The 23,105-nt window shown below is 47.7% G+C and overlaps 1 protein-coding gene across 1 annotated transcript in view; it reads right to left on the bottom strand.

The window, feature by feature from the left end:
* The window catches only part of LOC119955139 (synapsin-3-like), a 475,326-nt gene that overhangs the window by 201,608 nt on the left and 250,613 nt on the right, over positions 1–23,105 (bottom strand). Inside the window, 1 exon segment of the mRNA XM_038781056.1 lies at positions 5,846–6,002. Coding sequence (XP_038636984.1) covers positions 5,846–6,002 — 157 coding nt within the window.

Below are 23,105 nucleotides of genomic sequence, written 5' to 3'. Positions count from 1 at the left end.
TACTTAGATCCCTCAAAGTTGACATCCAGGTTTATAGAGTTGTTAAGGAGGCGTATGGTAGGGGCAGCACGGTGGCACAGTGGTTAGCATTGCTGCGTCATGGCGCCGAGGTCCCAGGTTCGATCCCGGCTCTGGGTCACTGCCTGTGTGGAGTTTGCACTTTCTCCCTGTGTCTGCGTGGGTTTTGCCCCCACAACCCAAAGATGTGCAGGGTAGATCGATTGGCCATGCTAAATTAGCCTTTAAATGGAAACAATTAATTGGGTACTGTAAATTTTCAAAAAAGAAGGCGTATGGTGTGTTGGCTTTCATTAACAGGGTAATTGAGTTTAAGAGCCGTGAGGTTTTGCTGCAGCTTTATAAACTCCAGTTAGACCACACTTGGAATATTGTGTCCAGTTCTGGTCACCTCATTATAGGAAGAATGTGGATGCTTTGGAGAGGGTACAGAGGAGATTTACCAGGATGCTGCCTGGACTGGAGGGCATGTCTTATGACGAAAGGTTGAGGGAGCTAGGGCTTTTCTCACTGGAGCAAAGAAGGCAGAGAGGTAACTTGATAGGGGTGTACAAGGTGATGAGAGGCATGGATAGAGTGGATAGCCAGAGAATTTTCCCCAGGGTGGAAATGGCTGTCATGAGGGAACATAATTTTAAGGTGATTGGAGGAAGGTATAGGGGAGGTGTCAGAGTCGGTTCTTTACACAGAGAGTGGTGGGTGTGTGGAATGCACGGCCAGCAGAGGGGGTGGAGTCAGAGTCATTAGGGACATTTAAGCAACTCTTGGACAGGCACATGGACAGCAGTAACTTGAAAGGGTGTAGGTTAGGTTGGTCTTAGATTAGGATAAATGGTCGGCACAACATTGTGGGTCAAAGGGCCTGTACTGTGTTGTACTGTTCTATGTTCCTAAAGTCAGATGTTTCCAGCTTCACTGAACCTTCCTTCCAACCAGCGTGATGTCACACGACGTGAATTACCATCCACTCTATAAAATCAGGTCAGAGAATCCCCAGGGGGAGGCGGAAATCCCGCACCGCCACTCCGACACCGGCTGCCGTATTCTCCAGCTGCCGTTTTTCAGGCGGGGCAGGATTCCCGCCACGCCAGGGGGGCGGGGGGCCGCTAATAGCAGCCCACCGCGAGTCTCCGGCCCCGATGGGCCGAGCGGCGGCCGTCCATTTTTGGCCAGTGCCGCCGGCGTGAATCACTCAAACTCACGCACAACTCACTCACCTACCGATCTGCTGGGTGGGCTTGTTCTGTGGGGGCGCCAGGCCCCCTGTAGGGGCTTCACCATATTGTCTGGGGGCTGGCGCAGAGAAAGAGAACCCCCCCCGCGCAGTGCAGAAGTATGCCGGCCATTCCGTGCATGTTGAACTCCCGCCGGCTCTCGGCCCTCCGCAGTCCATCGAGCCCTAGCAAATGTGGAGAATGTTCGGGGGCTGTTGATGCCGGAGTGTTGCCGCCAGTTTGCCCGTCTGCGTTGGGACTTAGTCGCCAGAAAAGGAAATCCCGGCCTTGAGTCCTCAGGGACGGAGAATCCTGCCGGGATATTCTATTCAAATATTCACACAGCTGGGAGAGTTAAATAGTTACAAGTTAAAATAAATATTTATATTATATAGCACATTTTGAATAGTTACAGGAAATATCTATTTATTACCTGCACTTGGAATTGTTCAATAAACATATTTATTTCTGGAATATTTGGGCAGAATCTTCCGTTCCAGCCAGTGTGAAGGTGGTGGGTGGGGCACGTAATTTAGTGTGAGTCAAATAACCTGTTCCTGAAAGCAGGAAAACTGCTTGAATTGTGTTCTGCGCCGGCTTTCGTGGTGGTTCCAGCATCCCAACCAGTAATGTTGGGAACCCGATTTGCATTCAGCAGCATCGCGTGACCGTCCATTTAAAGGTCAAATCGCTGGAATCACGTCCCCGCCAAAATTAAGTTCCTCTCATGTGGAAAACTGGAACTTTCTGTTTTCCGACTGTATATAAAGCGAGCTTCACTTCATCCATGGCTTTGCTGTCATTGGATGCTCCTTGCACCTTCCTTTCAAACCCTCACAGCTCAGTAATAGGTGCCAGAGACAAAAGCTGCACCAAGGCTGGCACAGGAGGCATGACCAAGGGGTGGGGATGAGGCGGAGGAAGGAATTGGGGGTGGTGGGAAGAATTAAGGATCAGCGGGAAAGGGTGCGACAAAGTCAGGACTAACGGGAGGATAGGATGTGACGATCTGATAGCTACAAGATTCCAGGAGGAATAATGTGCCGACACATTCTTTAAATTGTGTTTTTTTGTCTTTTCTGTGTGGAAGGCTCCAGTACCATTTTTGTCAGAATTTCTCTCAGAAGTTTCATGCCTTCTTCGAGATTAGAGAAATCTCAGCAATCAGCAATCACCATCTGCCCTGATGTTGGGCTCATCATTAGAATGCGTTAAACCCTGACGGTAAGTGGCCGCTTTGGAGCCTGAACAATTCTCATTCTCCCATCACACTGAGCAACTTTATATGGAACGGCACTTTAACCCACACCCTTGCCAAGTCCGTGTGCATGGCTACTTAGAAGTGGCTGGAACTCAAACTTAGCCAGGGGTGCCACCCTGTTACCCTGATGCCTGTTCAGTAAAATGGGTGGTCCAGACAGATCATTCTTTCAGGCATAACCAGAGCAACAGAGAGAAACAGCAGGAGGTCATCACAGGACCCTCGCCAACGCTGCAGTGCAGATTAATGAGGTTTCAACTTGCTAACATCCTCCAATTGCCATTAACACATCTTAAAACCAGAAGCTTTGAATTATGATCAAGTTTTGAGGATTTTTTGCAGTGTCCTGACTGAGTCTCTCTCAGCTGGACTACGGTTTGCAGAGTTGCAATGTTTTGGAACCCTGTAATCGTTGGAATCCACAAAAGCCTCTGTTTCAGGGCCTATGCATTCAGGTGAAATTCTTGCCCACTCATTTTGGGCACACTAGCTGAGGTTGATGCCTTTGCTGGAAGACCGGGTGCTCCGGTTTCCTCCCACAGTCCAAAGATGTGCGGGTTAGGTGGATTGGCCATGCTAAATTGCCCGTAGTGTCCTAAAAAGTAAGGTTGGGGGGGGGGGGGGGGGGGGGGGGGGTTGTTGGGTTACGGGTATAGGGTACGTGGGTTTGAGTAGGGTGATCATTGCTCGGCACAACATCGAGGGCTGAAGGGCCTGTTCTGTGCTGTACTGTTCTATCTTCTATCTATCTATATGGTGGCCACACTCTTCCTTGGTGAATTGTCATTTTCAGTGAACATGGTGCTGAACTAGGCTAGCTGCCGTTATTTACTGCATGGACCCTGCAGAGGCCTTTTTACTGCACATCACAGTCTTTGGCCGGTACAGCAAACAAGGCCATTCCTGTCTCTGTCTGAAGTCACTGAAAGCTGTTGTGTAATAATTTCCTAAGTGAGTTGGATTTGCCCAAAAACTACAGACACCCTTTCTATGGAGCTGTGCAAAAAACCTCCATGTGAACTCAGGGAACAGCTTCAGCAAGGTGAACACCCAAAGTCACGCACTCTAACCCCGTGTGCAGTCAAGGTTAAAAAGACAATTCACAAATGAAAGACATTCAGCTTGAACGTGGCCACCATATCTTCCTCTAAAGTGATATTGTGACCCATGGGTTTCGAATGCGATGATTACAATGCCTCACATCTGTTTCTCACATCTGAAAATGCATCGCCCACTAAGCTTGGGACAGGCAACTCTGATTGAAGTCATCATGACTAATCGTGTCATCCACAAACAACTGACATCAGTGCAACAGGAACAATAAATGAAATAATCTCAATGAGCACCTCATTTAAAGCCATGGTCACAAGTGCTAACTGGCAGGTAGGAACATTGTCCAGGCACCTGCAGCCAGGGAGAAAGCCGTCTGCTAACTGCTATACCCTGTTAACGGAGGTTACTTTGGCTGATGTCCTCTGGTGGCACAAGGGCAGGTGCACCATCCTCAGCCTGACCTACTAGAGTTGATGTGGTCACTGGAAGAGGGGAGGTGGGACAGCAGGACACCCTTGGACTTCCCTGAGCGGGTGCCCCCAAGGTTCCTGTCTGGTAATCCTTTTCTCTGTCTATAACGGGCTAATGGAATTTTGTCTAAAGAAAAAACGTTCCTTGGGGCTTTGATATCAGGAGTTGTAGTTAGCCTCAGTAAGGTGGTCATAACCCAGTTAATAATGTAAGTAATGGAGGAGCCAGGTCTTTGGCAGTCAGTTTTAGTTTCTTTTCTGGAAGCTGTGAGCTGAACAACAGCTTTTGCAGAAGCTTGAAAGATTCAGCCTTAATCTGACAGACAGGGACCTGTCCAGGCAGTCTTTCAAAGAACTCTCTATTCAGGGAACGCAAGTAATCCTGTGTTTGCTAACTTTATTCAAAAGCAGATTTTGGTCTACGATGGGTTTTGTTTGATTGGAGATTAAGAATGTATCAGTTAGAAGTTAAAGTGTTTTTTAATTGTTTTTTATTGTTAGGAATTCTTTAACTGGTAATTGTAATCTATATTCTGTAATGTTAAGGTAATTAAATACTGTGTTAATAATAACATTTGTTTTAATATGCCATGTCCCTATTTGTGTGTGAAAGCATTCCTGGAGTGCTGTATCCTTTCCTCACAGTCTTAAAAACTTTAAAAAAAGTGATTAGGGTTCCTGTCAAGTAGCCTAGGAAATGTTGGGGTCTGGTCCAGGATCGTAATAGGGCTGAATGGCCTCATTCTGCATTGGTTTCAATCTCAGTCGGATACCAGATGGATGTTGTGGTTTAAAAAGGAGGCACATTACCATGTTCTGAAGGGCAATTAGGGATGAGCAGAAATCTGAACCAGCCACCACACTTACATCGCATGAAATAATAAAAAAGTACAATTCACCTTTTGAGTTCTGTCCAAATGATTAAAAAGGGATTTTAAAAATGCCCTTAAATTTGCTTGTTGTAATTAGACATCACTATCATACTTTCAAGATTCAATGTTTGTTAATAACTAGGGACTACTATTAGCAATGATAAAGTTCAGTAGTATCCAAGACATTGTTGGCTTAATAAGCATATTGTCAGCTGAACCTAGGGAATTTCAACTGTGGTCCAAGGGAGTCCGGCTTTGGGCTTGTGGCAAATCTCTTCCTTTCTCAAAGTTTTCACCAGTAGCTGTTCGTGAGACTGAGATACATGGAGCGGTTGAAAAGGATTCACTTCACTCTTATCCCATGCTCTAGTCTAGATCTTGCATGTCATTGTCTGCTCCTGTACATGTGTTAACAACTGGACAAAGCAAACTAGCTCATTGCTGTCTCTCAAGCACAACAAAAAAAGCAAAAAAGTGAATAAAAGCAAAATACTGCAGATGCTAGAAATCTGAAATAAAAAGAGAAAATACTGGAAAATCTCAGCAAGTCTGGCAGCATCTGTGGAGGGAGGAGCAGCGTTAACGTTTTGAGTCCTTGTTCACAGCTAAGGAGAGGGAGAAATACATTAAAACTGGTCAGATCAACCCAGGAAATCCTCATGATGCCCAAAAGTTTAAATATCCTGACCCTGTTCAGTTGGACAACGAGTGAGTTTCAAACTCACCTCATTAATTAGTCAACCAAAATTAATATTGGGTCAAAACTGCAACCAACGTGTGAATAATGAACCTGTAGATCAAAGTCACTGTTTAACATAGGGTAGATTGGCCATGTTAAAATTGACCAAAGATGGACCAAAAAATGATTTAGATTGCTGTTGTTAAACGGTTGCCAGTATAGATACACATAGGGTAAACTGCAATGCCTGTTCAGCAGAGAGAAGCAGCTAAACTCACCATCCAAGGCTTGTTGCAAAAGTTGTAGACAGATTGGAGAGAATTGAGAGAAGGTACTCTGCCGTACTGCAAGCCAATGATGAGGTTACGGTAATCCTCACCATGGGCCATGTTATACACATGCTGGCGAATGACAACAAAATCTGGTTTGAAGGACCTGTAACAAGATCAGAAAGAAACTTGATCAATGAAATTCACATAAGTGCTAGGATATCGGACTCGTCCCCAATATTTGTCAGGATACTCGAAGAGAAACCCCAAACAATTTGCAATTGTAAAAATGTGAGGAAAGGATACTTCACTACAGGAGTGAGGACTCACATTAATAGGTATTTGTTATGTTAATACAAATTTTAATTTAAACACAGAATTAACCACGTTAATACCAAAGAAATAGCTTTATAATTATCAGTTGAACAGTTCTTAAATAAAAAGAAACACTTTAACTCACATCTACACTTGCAACTATATATAGTCCAACTACGCAACCCAATACAGATCAAAATCCGCTCATAAATAAAGTTAGCAATCAGGGTTACTATTGCACAAACCTTTGGAGACAGACCCTTTCAGGAACAATCTGAAAATCTATCTGTCATGTCAGACTCAAATCCTATGGCAAAATGGCCAAAACTACAGTCAGCCCTGGCTCCTCCCATTAAATACATAAACTTTACCCCACAAAGATATCCCATGGCCTACTTAGCTAGAACTAAACACCACAACCTGAAAACTTCTTCACACCCCAGAGAATTTATTTTCCAATAGTCCATAAGCCATCACTCTGTCAACAATAAATGGTTAAAATCAATGATTATCTCACTTTGACGACTCCTTAATCACAGCTTTAGCAGACATAATGCCTGTTATCTGAACCCAGGGTTTTTAGTAACATTACTACTACAAAAAATATATATTATACATAATAATTTCTTACTTAACCCTGTCTCAAAAATAAAGCAGAGTATTTTTGTTTTTGCCAAGAAGAAAAGTTGTTCAGAATAATGCTCAGAATGCTTTTTCACCACCAAAGCTTTAGGAGAGCAGATCCTGAAAGGGAGGGTAACAATATTACAGATCAAGTGATATCATGAACCATTCAGGCAAAACCAGGTTATTTTAATCCCCCAACTGGATTACAGTGAACGATTTCCTCTCCATGAAGTGCTGGGTAAATACTATATAATGTTAAACAATAATCGCTGAGCTTTTTCCCCAATGGATTTATTATAAGAAATAGGAACATGGGTAAACCATCCTGATCCACCATTCAATATCATCATGTTTCACCTTCGACCTTAACCACATTTCTGCCCAGTCTCATATCTCTTAATTTTCTGTGAGAGAAAAAAAACCTATGTCTTGAATATGTTGAACAATAAGCCATTCACCTGGCGGCACAGTGGCGCAATGGTTAGCACTGCTGCCTCATGGCTCCAAGGACCCAGGTTCAATCCTGGCCCCGGTTCACTATCCGGGTCGGGGAGAATTTCGCCCCTTATCCTGAGGCTGTTTTATATTCCCCAGCCAAGGAAAACAAGGTCTCAGAGTATCTACCCTGTCAAACCCCTTCAGAATCTTGAACATTTCAAAGGGATTAACTCTCATTCTTCTGAACTCCAGAGAGTACAGGCCTTACTTACTCAGCCTCTCACCCCAGCAGTGGGCGGCACAGTGGTTAGCACTGCTGCCTCACAGCTCATGGGGTCCCAGGTTCAATTACAGCCTCGGATGACTGTCAGTGTGAAGTTTCCACTTTCTCCCCGTGTGTGCGTAGGTTTCCACCGGGAACTCCGGCTTCCTCCCACAGTCCAAAGATGTGCAGGTTAGGCAGATTGGACATGTTAAAATTGCCCCTTAGTGTCTCGGGGTGTGCAGGTTAGATTATGGGGTTACGGGTATAGAGCAGAGTAGATCGGTGTTGTCTCGATGGGCTGACTGTCCAACAATGCAATATTGTTTGCAGTTTTGGTTTCCTCTGTGGGGAAAAATATTTGGAAACGTTACACTCATCTACAACTAATCTCAATACTGGTATAAACTATGATCTGCTCTTACTCACACTACCAATACTTCTGTCTGTCTGCAGCTAACTCCTGTACTGCTCTCTCTCCCCACAAGGCTTAGCATCATTGCCTTATATACTTGTATCTGTGGCTCTCTCTAGTGGCTACTATAGACATTTCATTAACCCTTACAGTTCTTACAGTTCTTATAATAACACACCAATGGTTCCAGAGATGGTCTGGGACTCCATGAATGTCAGAGCCATTATTTTGATTTTGGCAACTTCTCTTCTATTTCTTGTCCTGCTGGTCTTTGGGTTCGGCCTGACTGTGAAACCCACCCTCTGTTCACTTGACCTCATTCCTACCAAACTGCAAATCACTGAACTTCCTTACCTGACACCCACATTATCTGACATTGTTTCCTTTCTTCAGGTGTTTTACATCTTAAAATGTACCGTTAGCAGTCTTTTCCTCAACTCCCGCCCTCAATTTATTCCTCCGTCCTTGAAAACAACTACCCCATCTCTAACCTCCCTTTTACCTCCAAAGTCTTTGAACATATTGACATCTTCCAAAGCCATCCCCATTTTTCCCATATCTCCATATTTGAAATTCTCCAATCAGGTCTGTGTCACTGCAACTGAATCAAAACCAGGATCCTTTCTGACACTGACCATGGTGCACGATTCTCCTTGTCCTCCTTGGCCCTGCTGAACTCTTTGACACACCATCATCCTCTCATGTTTTTCCTTTGTACAGCTCAATGAGACTGTCCTTTCTCAGTTCCTCTTTCCTGTTCAATCATTGCCACAGTATCTCCACAAATGGTATTTCTTTCTGTTCCACACCATTATTCTGGAGTCCCTCAACAATTCACATTCAACCTTCTCCTCTTCCTCATCTAAATGCTGCCACAAAGTGACATCACAAACCTGTGGTAAGCCAGGTCAGGCAACAAGGCAAAGGAGAAATCAAAGTGGGTGCTCTCTTTCTCTTGCAGCTTCCTAATTGTTATTCAGGCCTGGATGCCTTGTCAGTTTTATTGTCCAACAGCAGCCAGAGATTATGAACTTGATGAGTTTTGGCCTCTCAGCCCACAGGTTTCTCCCCGTTTCCTAGTATTAGGCTGCGGATGGTTCTATGCTGGCCCACAATGCAGTGGGACTTAGGCCCAGACAGATGGTGACATCAAGAGTCAGATTATAGAATCATAGAAGTTACAGTGCAGAAGGAGGCCATTCGGCCCATCGAGTCTGCAGCGGCCCTTGGAACGAGTGTCCCACCCAAGCCCACACCTCAACCCCATCCTCGGGACCCAGTAACCCCTCCCAACCTTTATGGACACTAAGGGCAATTTATCACGGCCAATCCACCTAACCTGCACATCTTTGTACTGTGGGAGGAAACCGGAGCACCCGGAGGAAACCCACCCAGACGCGGGGAGAACATGCAGACTCCACACAGACAGTGACCCAAGCCCGAACCTGGGATCCTGGAGCTGTGATAGAGAGGATCCAAGAGAGCTATATTCAGGACAGAGTGTGTCCTGAACTACCATTGCTCACTCTGAGATCTTTATAAATAGTTCTTAATAGATTGCGCGGAGTTAAACTATATGACTATATGCTAGTGTCACACGGGAGGGTTTAAACTAGTATGGCAGGAGGTGGGCACCGGAGCAATAGGTCAGAAGGTGAAAGCATTGAGGGAGAACTAGGGAATAGGGACAGTATGGCTCTGAGGCAGATCAGACAGGGAGATGTTGCTGAAAACAGCGGGTCTGGTGGCCTGAAGTGCATATGTTTTAATGCAAGAAGTATTACGGGTAAGGCAGATGATCTTAGAGCTTGGATTAGTACTTGGAACTATGATGTTGTTGCCATTACAGAGACCTGGTTGAGGGAAGGACAGGATTGGCAGCTAAACATTCCAGGATTTAGATGTTTCAGGCCGGATAGAGGGGGATGTAAAAGGGGTGGCGGAGTTGCGCTACTGGTTAGGGAGAATATCACAGCCGTACTGCGGGAGGACACCTCAGAGGGCAGTGAGGCTATATGGGTAGAGATCAGGAATAAGAAAGGTGCAGTCACAATGCTGGGGGTTTACTACAGGCCTCCCAACAGCCAGCGGGAGATAGAGGAGCAAATAGTTAGACGGATGTTGGAAAAGAGTAAAAACAACAGGGTTGTTGTGATGGCAGACTTCAACTTCCCCAATATTGACTGGGACTCACTTAGTGCTAGGGGCTTAGACGGGGCAGAGTTTGTAAGGAGCATCCAGGAGGGCTTCTTAAAACAATATGTAGACAGTCCAACTAGGGAAGGGGCTGTACTGGACCTGGTATTGGGGAATGAGCCCGGCCAGGTGGTAGTAGTTTCAGTAGGGAGCATTTCAGGAACAGTGACCACAATTCAGTAAGTTTTAAAGTGCTGGTGGACAAGAATAAGTGTGGTAAATTGGGGTAGGCTAATTATAACAATATTAGGCAGGAACTGAAGAACCTAGATTGGGGGCGGGTGTTTGAGGGTAAATCAACATCTGACATGTGAGAGGCTTTCAAGTGTCAGTTGAAAGGAATTCAGGACCGGCAAATTTTGGGAATCTTGGATAACGAGAGATATCGTAGGCCTTATCAAAAAGAAAAAGGAGGCATTTGTCAGGGCTGGAAGGCTAGGAACAGACAAAGCCTGTGTGGAATATAAGGAAAGTAGGAAGGAACTTAAGCAAGGAGGCAGGAGGGCTAGAAGGGGTCACGAAAAGTAATTGGCAAATAGGGCTAAGGAAAATCCCAAGGCATTTTACACAAACATAAAAAGCAAGAGGGTAGCCAGGGAAAGGGTTGGCCCACTGAAGGATAGGCAAGGGAATCTATGTGTGGAGCCAGAGGAAATGGGCGAGGTACTAAATAAATACTTTGCATCAGTATTCACCAAAGAGAAGGAATTGGTGGATGTTGAGTCTGGAGAAGGGTGTGTAGATAGCCTGGGTCACATTGAGATCCAAAAAGACGAGATGTTGTGTGTCTTGAAAAATATTAAGGTAGATAAGTCCCCAGGGCCTAATGGGATCTACCCCAGAGTACTGAAGGAGGCTAGAGAGGAAATTGCTGAGGCCTTGACAAAAATATTTGGATCCTCACAGTCTTTAGCTGATGTTCCGGAGGACTGGAGAATAGCCAATGTTGTTCCTTTGTTTAAGAAGGGTAGCAAGGATAATCGAGGGAACTGCAGGCCGGTGAGCCTTACGTCAGTGGTAGGGAAATTACTGGAGAGATTCTTCGGGACAGGATCTACTCCCATTTGGAAGCAAATGGACGTATTAGTGAGAAGCAGCATGATTTTGTGAAGGGGGGGGGGGGGTCGTGTCTCACTAACTTGATAGAGTTTTTCAAAGAGGTCACAAAGATGATTGATGCAGGTAGGGCAGTTGGTGTTGTCTATATGGACTTCAGTAAGGCCTTTGACAAGGTCCCTCATGGCAGACTGGTACAAAAGGTGAAGTCACACGGGATCAGGGGTGAGCTGGCAAGGTGGATACAGAACTGGCTAGGTCATAGAAGGCAGAGAGTAGCAATGGAGGGTGCTTTTCTAATTGGAGGGCTGTGACTAGTGGTGTTCCGCAGGGATCAGTGCTGGGACCTTTGCTGTTCGTAGTATATATAAATGATTTGGAGGAAAATGTACTGGTCTGATTAGTAAGTTTGCAGACGACACAAAGGTTGGTGGAATTGCGGATAGCGATGAGGACTGTCAGAGGATACAGCAGGATTTAGATCATTTGGAGACTTGGGCGGAGAGATGGCAGATGGAGTTTAATCCGAATAAATGTGTGGTAATGCATTTTGGAAGGTCTAATGCAGGTAGGGAATATACAGTGAATGGTAGAACCCTCAAGAGTATTGAAAGTCAGAGAGATTTAGGTGTACAGGTCCACAGGTTACTAAAAGGGGCAACACAGGTGGAGAAGGTAGTCAAGAAGGCAAACGGCATGCTTGCCTTCATTGGCCGGGGCATTGAGTATAAGAATTGGCAAGTCATGTTGCAGCTGTATAGAACCTTAGTTGGGCCACACTTGGAGTATAGGGTTCAATTCTGGTCACCACACTACCAGAAGGATGTGGTGGCTTTAGAGAGGGTGCAGAAGTGATTTACATGGATGTTGCCTGGTATGGAAGGCATTAGCTATGAGGAGCGGTTGAATAAACTCGATTTGTACTCACTGGAACGACGGAGGTTGTGGGGCGATCTGATAGAGGTCTACAAAAGTATGAGGGGCATAGACAGAGTGGATAGTCAGAGGCTTTTCCCCAGGGTTGAGGGGTCAATTACTAGGGGGCATAGGTTTAAGGTGCAAGGGGCAAGGCTTAGAGTAGATGTACGAGGCAAGTTTTTTACACAGAGGGTAGTGGGAGCCTGGAACTCGCTGCCGGAGGTGGTGGAAGCAGGGACGATAGTGACATTTAAGGGGCATCTTGACAAATACATGAATAGGATGGGAATAGACGGATATGGACCCAAGAAGTATAGAAGACTGTAGTTCAGTCAGGCAGCATGGTCGGCACGGGCTTGGAGGGCCGAAGGGCCTGTTCCTGTGCTGTACTTTTCTTTGTTCTTTGTTCTTTTGACTAACTTAAATCTGTTATAAGGAAGCAAAGCCTCATCAAGATTTAGTAAGACTAGAAAGCATGGTAACAGTAAAACCTCACGAATGCTTGGCAATGACATTGAATACCAATCACATCTGAAAGCCAAATATTAGGGTTTAGATAATCCTTATTGAACATTCCAGACTTAAAAATATATACTGACGGAATGTGATACTCTTGGAATGCCGCCTTTCAGATGGGACATGAAACTAAGGTCCTGTCTTCCATCTGGTATGTAAAATAATCCTTGGTGTTATTTGATGAAGAGCAGTTGCCTCTCAGTGGCCTGGCCAACATTCATCCCTCAGCCAACATTGAGAACTTCCATCGACTGTTGTTGTTTCTGCGACTTTCCTGAGTGTGAAATGCACTTTGTGGGCACGATTCAATGGACTCAAGTTAAAGTTACTGAGGTGCCAAGAAACACCCAGCTATTCCACGGCACTTTGCCGGGTTTTTTCCTGGGGGGTTGGGGGGGGGTCTCTCCACCGAGGGGATTTTCTGGGGTTTACCGGGGGGTTTTCTGGATGCCAGTTTGATTGGCTGCCCAAAACCTTTCAGGCCCCGCCTTCTTTGTGACCACGCCCCCCCCCCCCCCCCCCTCCCCCCACCCCTACAGCATTGGGGAGGCCCCAGGAATCCCTCCTCTACCTGGCTCGGACCCCGGCCAGGTGCCTGCCATGCCAACCTGGCAGCTGGATACCCTGGCAGTGTCACTGGGCACCCTGCCAGTGCCAGGGGGAGTGCCAGAGCCAGGGTGCCACCCTATCCTGTCCCAGTATCTCAGTGATCTGGGAGACTCCCCCTGGGGCCGTTATGACTGGTCCACATTTGTGTGCCCTGCTGAATCCGCACAGTTCATTTACATATGCAGATCTGGAACTTGTCCAATGAGGGCACGATCCAGATCGCGCAGGGCGGAGCGAGTCGGGTGACTCACAGTCGGCATGGTACCCGAGGTGGAGCCTGATTTTGGGTTTGTGCGACAGGGTTGCCGTCGTGCCCATGGGTTTGTAATCATTTGGAACATCTTACGGTTGTGCAAGGACTGATATAAATGTAAACCCTTTCACAGCAGCTTTATAAAAGAATAGCCTGCTTCTTTGAAAAAGGGATAGGGAGCTCTGTCATCTGCAACATGAGGATGTGAAGCCATGGCACATTGTTACTCTTGTGCTTGAGAATGTAGCCATCTGCCCAGCTTTTGCTGCACAGAATCTTTTCCGTCTGCCAATGGAGGAACTCAGTAATGTTCCGGGGCAGTGCCAGGGGCTCTGGAGAATTGCCCCCTGTGTCATTCTTACCCTTACACAGACTGTCTGTGATGGTGACTAGAACACTCCATCGGAAGGTTGGTGTTCAATGCCTTTGGCATCAAAGCAAGGCAGATGAGACGGCATCACCCAGTTTCATAGCGGGGGCTACTTGTTTCATAGCGGGGGCTACTTGTTTCATAGCGGGGGCTACTTGTTTCATAGCGGGGGCTACTTGTTTCATAGCGGGGGCTACTTGTTTCATAGCGGGGGCTACTTGTTTCATAGTGGGAGCTACTTGTTTCATAGCGGGGGCTACTTGTTTCATAGCGGGGCTACTTGTTTCATAGCGGGGGCTACTTGTTTCATAGCGGGGCTACTTGTTTCATAGCGGGGGCTACTTGTTTCATAGCGGGGGCTACTTGTTTCATAGCGGGGGCTACTTGTTTCATAGCGGGGCTACTTGTTTCATAGCGGGGGCTACTTGTTTCATAGCGGGGGCTACTTGTTTCATAGCGGGGGCTACTTGTTTCATAGCGGGGGCTACTTGTTTCCAAAGGGGCAATTTACCAAATCTCAAACAAGTAGATTGAAAAATTATGCCGCTGGCGAAGAGGCAACCATGTGTTGGGTTTGCATATATTTTCTGATTTAAATTATGTGCTAATCTATTTGTTCATCATAATTTGTTAAAAGGCAGGTTCCTGAATCAATGCATTGTCATATCAATAAAACTATTCTTTAAAAAATTTTTGAAATCTCTGGGTGGAATTGTCCTATTCTGAAACTAGTTAGCACGGCAAGAATGAGGAGTCTTTCCCGCTGCGCTAAACATCAGGAAAACACAACTAACTTTCTGACCCTGACTTCATTCCGTACTCACTGCCGGGGCAGCTGTAGGTGGCGTGTGATCCATCGTCCGGGTGCCAGACTGAAAAGATGTCCAACATCATTGACACACTCCTGAAGAAAGAAAGTAGGTCTCCTGAAAATGAAGATGGATCTTCTCCAATATTCTGAGGCAGGAAAGATGGAACCTCTCCAGGGCACCAAATCTGGAAGGTCCACCCATCCTACTGCTGCAATCTTCCAGAGTCCAGGGTCATGGGGAGCCTCCATCCAGAACTCTGGAAGCCGCTCCAGGGATTGTTGGCATGACGCATTTTTCCGAATGTGACTCCCACCGGCATGTTATCCTGCCAGCAGCACGGAGAACCTGGCGTCAGGGGGTCGGGCCTTCATTTGCATAGCATTAACAAGATGCAAATGAGGTTAACACCATGGCGGACACCAGCGGAAGATTGTTGGTAAATTCACGGCGGTGTGGCCTAATTTCTGGTCCTCGCCGCACATTCTCCCATGGTCCCCGCCATTGAACACGGCGGCAGGGGCTGTGGCGAATTGCACCTGATGTGTCACTCTTACTATTTAGTGATGCTAATCTGATAATTCACAACTTTGTTTGGGTGGGATTTTCCTCACACCGAGTGTTTCGCAGAGGCGGCCGGTCACTGGGGCCCCTGCCGGGATTCTGGTCCTCCCGCTGTCAACAGGATTTCCCAATGAGGCCGGGGCCGTGCTGTCGACAGAACCCGAGCAGCCCGCCGGCGGCAACGGTTCCGCCAGAGTTCCTGAAGAATAAATAAATGTCTCCACACTTCATGCATTTACTTCTCATTCAGTATCTGACACGTCAGGATTGGCTGTTTCAGAATAAACAGAAAGCCCAAATCTGCTCTTCACTGGACAACTACTCATAGAACAAGAACCAGAAAATACAGTGCAGAAGGAGGCCATTCGGCCCACCAAGTCTGCATCGACCCACCTAAGCCTCCACTTCCTCCCTATCCCCGTAACCCAATAACCCCTCCTAACCTTTTTGGACACTAAGGGCAATTTAGCATGGCCAATCCACCTAACCTGCACATCTTTGGACTGGGAGGAAACCGGAGCACGCGGAGGAAACCCACGCACACACGGGGAGGATGTGCAGACTCCACACAGACAGTGACCCAGCAGGGAATAGAACATAGAACATTACAGCGCAGTACAGGCCCTTCGGCCCTCGATGTTGCTCCGACCTGTGAAACCCTTCTGAAGCCCATCTACACTATTCCCTTATCGTCCATATGCCTATCCAATGACCATTTGAATGTGTTTAGTGTTGGCGAGTCCACTACTGTTGCGGGTAGGGCGTTCCACACCCTTACTACTCTCTGAGTAAAGAACCTACCTCTGACATCTGTCCTGTATCTACCTCCCCTCAATTTAAAGCTATGTACCCTCGTGCTAGACATCACCATCCGAGGAAAGAGACTCTCACTGTCCACCCTATCTAACCCTCTGACTATCTTATATGTCTCTATTAAGTCACCTCTCAGCCTTCTCCTCTCTAACGAAAACAACCTCAAGTCCCTGAGCCTTTCCTCGTAAGACCTTCCCTCCATACCAGGCAACATCCTAGTAAATCTCCTCTGAACCCTTTCCAAAGCTTCCACATCCTTCCTATAATGTGGTGACCAGAATTGCACGCAGTACTCCAGGAGCGGCCGCACCAGAGTTATGTACAGCTGCAGCATGACCTCATGGCTCCGAAACTCAATCCCTCTACCAATAAAAGCTAACACACCGTACGCCTTCTTAACAACCCTCTCAACCTGGGTGGCAACTTTCAGGGATCTATGTACATGGACACCGAGATCTCTATGCTCATCCACACTACCAAGAATCTTACCATTAGCCCAGTACTCTATCTTTCTGTTATTCCTTCCAAAATGAATCACCTCACACTTTTCTGCATTAAACTCCATTTGCCACCTGTCAGCCCAGCTCTGCAGCTTATCTATGTCCCTCTGTAACTTGTAACATCCTTCCGCACTGTCCACAACTCCACTGACTTTAGTGTCATCTGCAAATTTACTCACCCATCCTTCTACGCCCTCCTCCAGGTCATTTATAAAAATGACAAACAGCAGCAGCCCCAAAACAGATCCTTGTGGTATCGAACCTGGGACCTTGGTTCTGTGAAGCCACAGTGATATCCACTTGTACTACCCTGCTGTCCAAAACATTTATCTTCTATCTCTCGACTGGACATGTCAGAGCACAAGACCAGGGAGTGTCCAGTAGGGAGTGACCAGCAGGGAGTGTCCAGCAGGGAGTGTCCAGCATGGAGTGTCCAGCAGGGAGTGACCAGCAGGGAGTGACCAGCAGGGAGTGTCCAGCAGGGTGTGTCCAGCAGGGAGTGTCCAGCAGGGTGTCCAGCAGGGAGTGACCAGCAGGGAGTGACCAGCAGGGAGTGTCCAGCAGGGAGTGTCCAGCAGGGTGTCCAGCAGGGTGTGTCCAGCAGGGAGTGTCCAGCAGGGTGTCCAGCAGAGAGTGACCAGCAGGGAGTGTCCAGCAGGGAGTGACCAGCAGGGAGTGACCAGCAGGGTGTCCAGCAGGAAGTGACCAGCAGGAAGTGACCAGCAGGGAGTGTCCAGCAGGGAGTGTCCAGCAGGGTGTGTCCAGCAGGGAGTGTCCAGCAGGGTGTGTCCAGCAGGGTGTGTCCAGCAGGGAGTGTCCAGCAGGGAGTGTCCAGCAGGGAGTGTCCAGCAGGGAGTGTCCAGCAGGGTGTCCAGCAGGGAGTGTCCAGCAGGGAGTGACCAGCAGGGAGTGTCCAGCAGGAAGTGTCCAGCAGGGAGTGATCGGCAGGAAGTATCCAGCAGGGAGTGACCAGCAGGGAGTGATCGGCAGGAAGTGTCCAGCAGGGAGTGACCAGCAGGGAGTGTCCAGCAGGGAGTGACCAGCAGCGAGTGATCGGCAGGAAGTGACCAGCAGGGAGTGACCAGCAGGGAGTGACCAGCAGGGAGTGTCCAGCAGGGTGTGTACAGCAGGGAGTGACCACCAGGGAGTGACCAGCAGGGAGTGATCGGCAGGAAGTGACCAGCAGGGAGTGTCCAGCAGGGAGTGTCCAGCAGGGAGTGTCCAGCAGGGTGTGTCCAGCAGGGTATGTCCAGCAGGGTATGTCCAGCAGGGAGTAACCAGCAGGAAGTGTCCAGCAGGGAGTGATCGGCAGGAAGTGTCCAGCAGGGAGTGACCAGCAGGGAGTGACCAGCAGGGAGTGACCAGCAGTAACAATGTCACAATAACAATGTCAGAGATTTCTCTGACTCCAATTCTCGCTTTACCCTCGCTGGACCCGTGTGTAACAATCTGTAATGCCTCATTAAACACTGTTGCTCATCTCTTAAAATTTATGCTTTCTATTGTCCTGTCTGTAAAGGTCCTGTGGTGCCGTTACATTTTTCTTATTTTGCAAAAAACTGAACTAAACTTACAGAAAAGATAGCAATAGTGACACTGTGCGACCAAGAGGGAATGAGACAGGGTGGAGAGTGATTGCAGTCTGATAGCATGTGGGTTTGGGAAGGTCCAGAGAGTCAAAACATCCCCCAGCAGACGGTGCGCTGAATTACCCACTTCCTGTTTATAGGGACCACCATTTGAAGGAAGGATTTTTGATTGAGTTAGACTCAGGAATAGAGCTGGGGAGATAAAAGAACGTTAGAATGAAACATAGAAACATCAAAAATAGGAGCAGGAGGAGGCCATTCAGCCCATCGAGCCTGCGCCACCATTCAATATGATCATGGCTGATCATACAAATTCAGTGTCCCACTCTCGCTTTCTCTCCATACCCCTTGATCCCTTTAGCTGTAAGGGCCACATCCAGCTCCCTCTTGAATATATCCAACAAACCGGCCCCAACAGCTTTCTGTGGGAGAGAATTCCACAAGTTCACAACTCTCGCAGAGAAGTTCTTCCTCATCTCAGTCCTGAATGGCTGACCCCTTATTCTCAGGCTGTGACCCCTAGTTCTGGACATCCCCAACATCGGGAACATTCTTCTCACCTCCAGCCTGTCCAGTCCCATCAGGATTTTATATGTTTCTATGAGATCCCCTCTCATTCTTCTAAACTCCAGTCAGTACAAGCCCAGTCCATCCAGTCTTTCTCCATCTGTCAGTCCTGCCATCCCGGGAATTAGTCTGGGAACCTTCGCTGGACACCTTCAATAGCAGGAATGTCCTTCCTCAAACTAGGAGACCAAAACTGTGCACAATACTCAAGGTGTGGCCTGACCAAGGCTCTGTATAACTGCAGCAAGACATCCCTACCCCTATACTCAAATCCTCTGGCTATGAAGGCCTGGTTGCCATTAGCTTCCCTCACCGCCTGCTGTACCCGAATGCCAACCCTCACCGCCTGCTGTACCCGAATGCCAACCCTCACCACCTGCTGTACCCGAATGCCAACCCTCACCGCCTGCTGTACCCGAATGCCAACCTTCAGCGGCTGTTCCACCCTGACACCCAGGTCTCGTTGCACTTTCCCATTTCCTAAACTGCCCCATTCAGATAATAATAATAATGGTTATGAGTGTCACAAGTAGGCTTACATTAACACTGCAGTGAAGTTACTGTGAAAATCCCCTAGTCACCACATTCGGGCGCCTGTTCGGGTACAGAGGGAGAATTCAGAATGTCCAAATCACCTAACAGCACATCTTTTGGGATTTGTGGGAGGAAACCGGAGAACCCGGAGGAAACAGGGAGACACGGGGAGAACGTGCAGACTCCGCTCAGACAGTGACCCAAGTCGGGAATCGAACCTGGGACCCTGGAGCTGTGAAGCAACAGTGCTAACCACTGTGCTACCGTGCCGCCCTTGCCGCCGAAGTGGATAACCTCACATTTACCCACATTATGTTGCATTTACCAAGTATTTGCCCACTCAGCCAGCCTGTCCAAGTCAGCCTGCAGCCTCTCTGCATCCTCCTCACAGCACACACTGCTACCCAGCTTAGTGTCACCTGCAAATTTGGAGATACAGTATTACAATTCCTTCATCCAAATCATTAATGTATATTGTGAACAGCAGGGGTCCCAGCACTGAACCCTGCGGTACCCCACTAGTCACTGCCTGCCACTCTGAAAAATACCCGTTTATTCCTGCTCTCTGCTTCCTGTCTGACAACCAGTTGACTATCCACATCAATACATTTTCCCCAATAACATGGGGCGCAATTCTCCCATCGGGAGACTAAGTGCCGACGCCAGAGTGAAAACCGGGGTGTTTCACTCCGGCGTTGGAGCCCACTCCCAGCCCCCTATTCTCCCGCCCCCGGGGGCTAGCCGGGGGCGGTATTGTGTCATTTACGCGCGCTGGGCCTTGGCGCCGCATAAAAAGCGGCCCCCATGCCGTCCTCCCCGAGTCCTCCCCGCAAGAAGATGGCGGATGGATCTTGCCGGGCGGCGGAGGAAAGGAGGTCCTCCTTTAGAGAGGCCGGCCCGCCGATCGGTGGGTCCTGATCGCGGGCCAGACCCCATCGGAGGCCCCCCCCCGGTGCAGGAACCCGCCACAGGCCGCCCCCCAGCGTTCCCGCGCAGTTCCCGCCGGCAGCGACCAGGTGTGGACAGCGCCGGCGGGAACCTGTTGTGTTGGAGCGGCTGCTCAGCCAATCCGGGCCGGAGAATTGCTGCTCCCCTTTTGCAAACGGTGTGCGGCGATTCTCCGAGCGGCCAGCTGTGATTCTCGCCGCGCTGGTTTGTGGGGGCGGGAGAATCAAGTGTGGGTGCTGGGGCAATTCTCCCACCCGGCGTGGGGGGAGGGGGGGGGGGGAAGAATTCCGCCCATGAGCTTTTATTTTGCTCAGTAATCTTGTGAATTATTTTCTGAATGGCCATAAATTGGGAGAGTGGAATGTGCAATGAGACATGGGTGTCCTCGTACACCAGTCACTAAAGGTAAGCATGCGGGTACAGCAGGCAGTAAAGGAGGTAAATGGTATGTTGGCCTTCATTGTGAGAGGATTCAAGTACAGGAGCAGGGATGTGTTGCTGCAATTATACAGGACCTTGGTGAGGCCACACCTGGAATATTGTGGGCAGTTTTGGTCTCCTTATCTGAGGGAGGATGTTCTTGCTCTAGAGGGAGTTCAGCAAAGGTTTACCAGACTGATTCCTGGGATGGCGGGACTGTCATATGAGGAAAGGTTGACTAGGTTAGGATTATATTCGCTGGAGTTCAGAAGACTGAGGGGGGATCTTATAGAGAATTATAAAATTCTAACAGGACTGGACAGGGTAGATGCAGGAAAGATGCTCCCAATGGGTGTGTCCAGAACCAGGGGTCACAGTCTGACGATACGGGGTAGACCGTTTATGACAGAGATAAGGAGAACTTTCTTCACCCAGAGAGCGGTGAGCCTGTGGAATTCATTTCCGTCGGGAACTCGGCCCATCTGATGCAGAGAATCGCGGAGGTCCGGATGATACCAGGTTGGGTCCACGAATGATATCCCAAAAGTGTTTCCTGGAATGCACTGGCGCCTGTTGAGGCGATGGAGAATTGTGATTTGCTGTCAAATCGGCACCGGCCGTGAGTTTGGTGTTGGACCGATTCTCTGCCCAATCACGTTTCTCGATTCCTCCGTTGGCCGATGGAGAATCGTGTCTTGTACGTTTTCAAGAAGGAGTGAGAGAGATCTTGGGCAAAGGGTTCCAACAATACGGAGGGAATGTGTGAATAGGTTACTGAATTGATCAGCCCATTATCATAATGAATGGTGGAGCAGGACGAAAGGGTCGAATGGATTCCTGCTCCTATGTTTATGAAAACATGTTGATAGTGTAAAATACAGGGAGCATATCAAGTCCGAAAGCTTGGAGCTGAGCTGTACTGAACTGTTATTTATCTAAAAACTGCTCAAGGATATTTGCACAGTATTTCTGAGTTGTTTTGTCTATTTTGAGGAATATCAAACATGAATAAGGTCAAGTAGAATCATGGTGAAGTCAATACAATTCAGAAAATATGTTGTCAAAGGAAAGATACCCTAATCTGAGAGAGATCTGAGCAGTGATTGAAAATACAACAACACAGTCCTTGTTGAGCAGAAGCTTTGTATCAGGAGGATCAGTATTTGACAGCAAGGCTGTTGAATGCAGAGATTTGGATGTACCCAGCAACCTGATAGTCTTTACATTCCTGTTTTGAAACAAAGTCCAGCTGTCTACCCTCACACAAGTCATGTTGTCCTTCCACTTACTGCCAATCTCCACAAAACAATGTTAATGTTCTTTCTCTTGAAACCAAAATTCACACAGGGCCCAAGTCTACTGATGCACCAATGGCAGCATGGCTCCCAGTTACTCACAGCAGCAATCAGAAGTGGGAGGCATCCCTGATTTTCCCCTCCTTCTTCCAGTGACGTTGGTCCCAGTCCAGGGAGATGGGATGGGAGCAGAGGAGCACGTTGTCAGGGATGCAATAGGGAAACAAAGACTTCCTGGAAATGCCTACTTTCACAGCTGGACAATATTGGCAATTTACTTTTCCTTTTTTTGTGTTTCCACCCAGATTACCAGCCCAGTGAGCAGGAAAGGGGTGGTCCCGGTGGATTGGAAATTAGCAAACGTGACGCCACTGTTTAAAAAAGGAGGTAGGCAGAAAGCAGGAAATTATAGGCCAGTGAGCTTAACTTCGGTAGTAGGGAAGATGCTGGAATCTATCATCAAGGAAGAAATTGCGAGGCATCTGGATAGAAATTGTCCCATTGGGCAGGCGCAGCATGGGTTCGTAAAGGGCAGGTCATGCCTAACTAATTTAGTGGAATTTTTTGAGGTCATTACCAGTGCGGTAGATAACGGGGAGCCGATGGATGTGGTATATCTGGATTTCCAGAAAGCCTTTGACAAGGTGCCACACAAAAGGTTGCTGCATAAGATAAAGATGCATGGCATTAAGGGTAAAGTAGTAGCATGGATAGAGGATTGGTTAATTAATAGAAAGCAAAGAGTTGGGATTAATGGGTGTTTCTCTGGTTGGCAATCAGTAGCTAGTGGTGTCCCTCAGGGATCCGTGTTGGGCCCACAATTGTTCACAATTTACATAGATGATTTGGAGTTGGGGACCAAGGGCAATGTGTCCAAGTTTGCAGATGACACTAAGATGAGTGGTAAAGCGAAAAGTGCAGAGGATACTGGAAGTCTGCAGAGGGATTTGGATAGGTTAAGTGAATGGGCTAGGGTCTGGCAGATGGAATACAATGTTGACAAATGTGAGGTTATCCATTTTGGTAGGAATAACAGCAAACGGGATTATTATTTAAACGATAAAATATTAAAGCATGCCGCTGTTCAGAGAGACTTTGGTGTGCTAGTGCATGAGTCACAGAAGGTTGGTTTACAAGTGCAACAGGTGATTAAGAAGGCAAATGGAATTTTGTCCTTCATTGCTAGAGGGATGGAGTTTAAGACTAGGGAGGTTATGTTGCAATTGTATAAGGTGTTAGTGAGGCCACACCTGGA

The sequence above is a fragment of the Scyliorhinus canicula genome, chromosome 20 (assembly GCF_902713615.1).
Source record: "Scyliorhinus canicula chromosome 20, sScyCan1.1, whole genome shotgun sequence".
Classification (NCBI taxonomy): domain Eukaryota; kingdom Metazoa; phylum Chordata; class Chondrichthyes; order Carcharhiniformes; family Scyliorhinidae; genus Scyliorhinus; species Scyliorhinus canicula.
The sequence above is the reverse complement of the archived record's forward strand: the minus strand, read 5'-3'. Positions and strand labels throughout refer to the sequence as shown.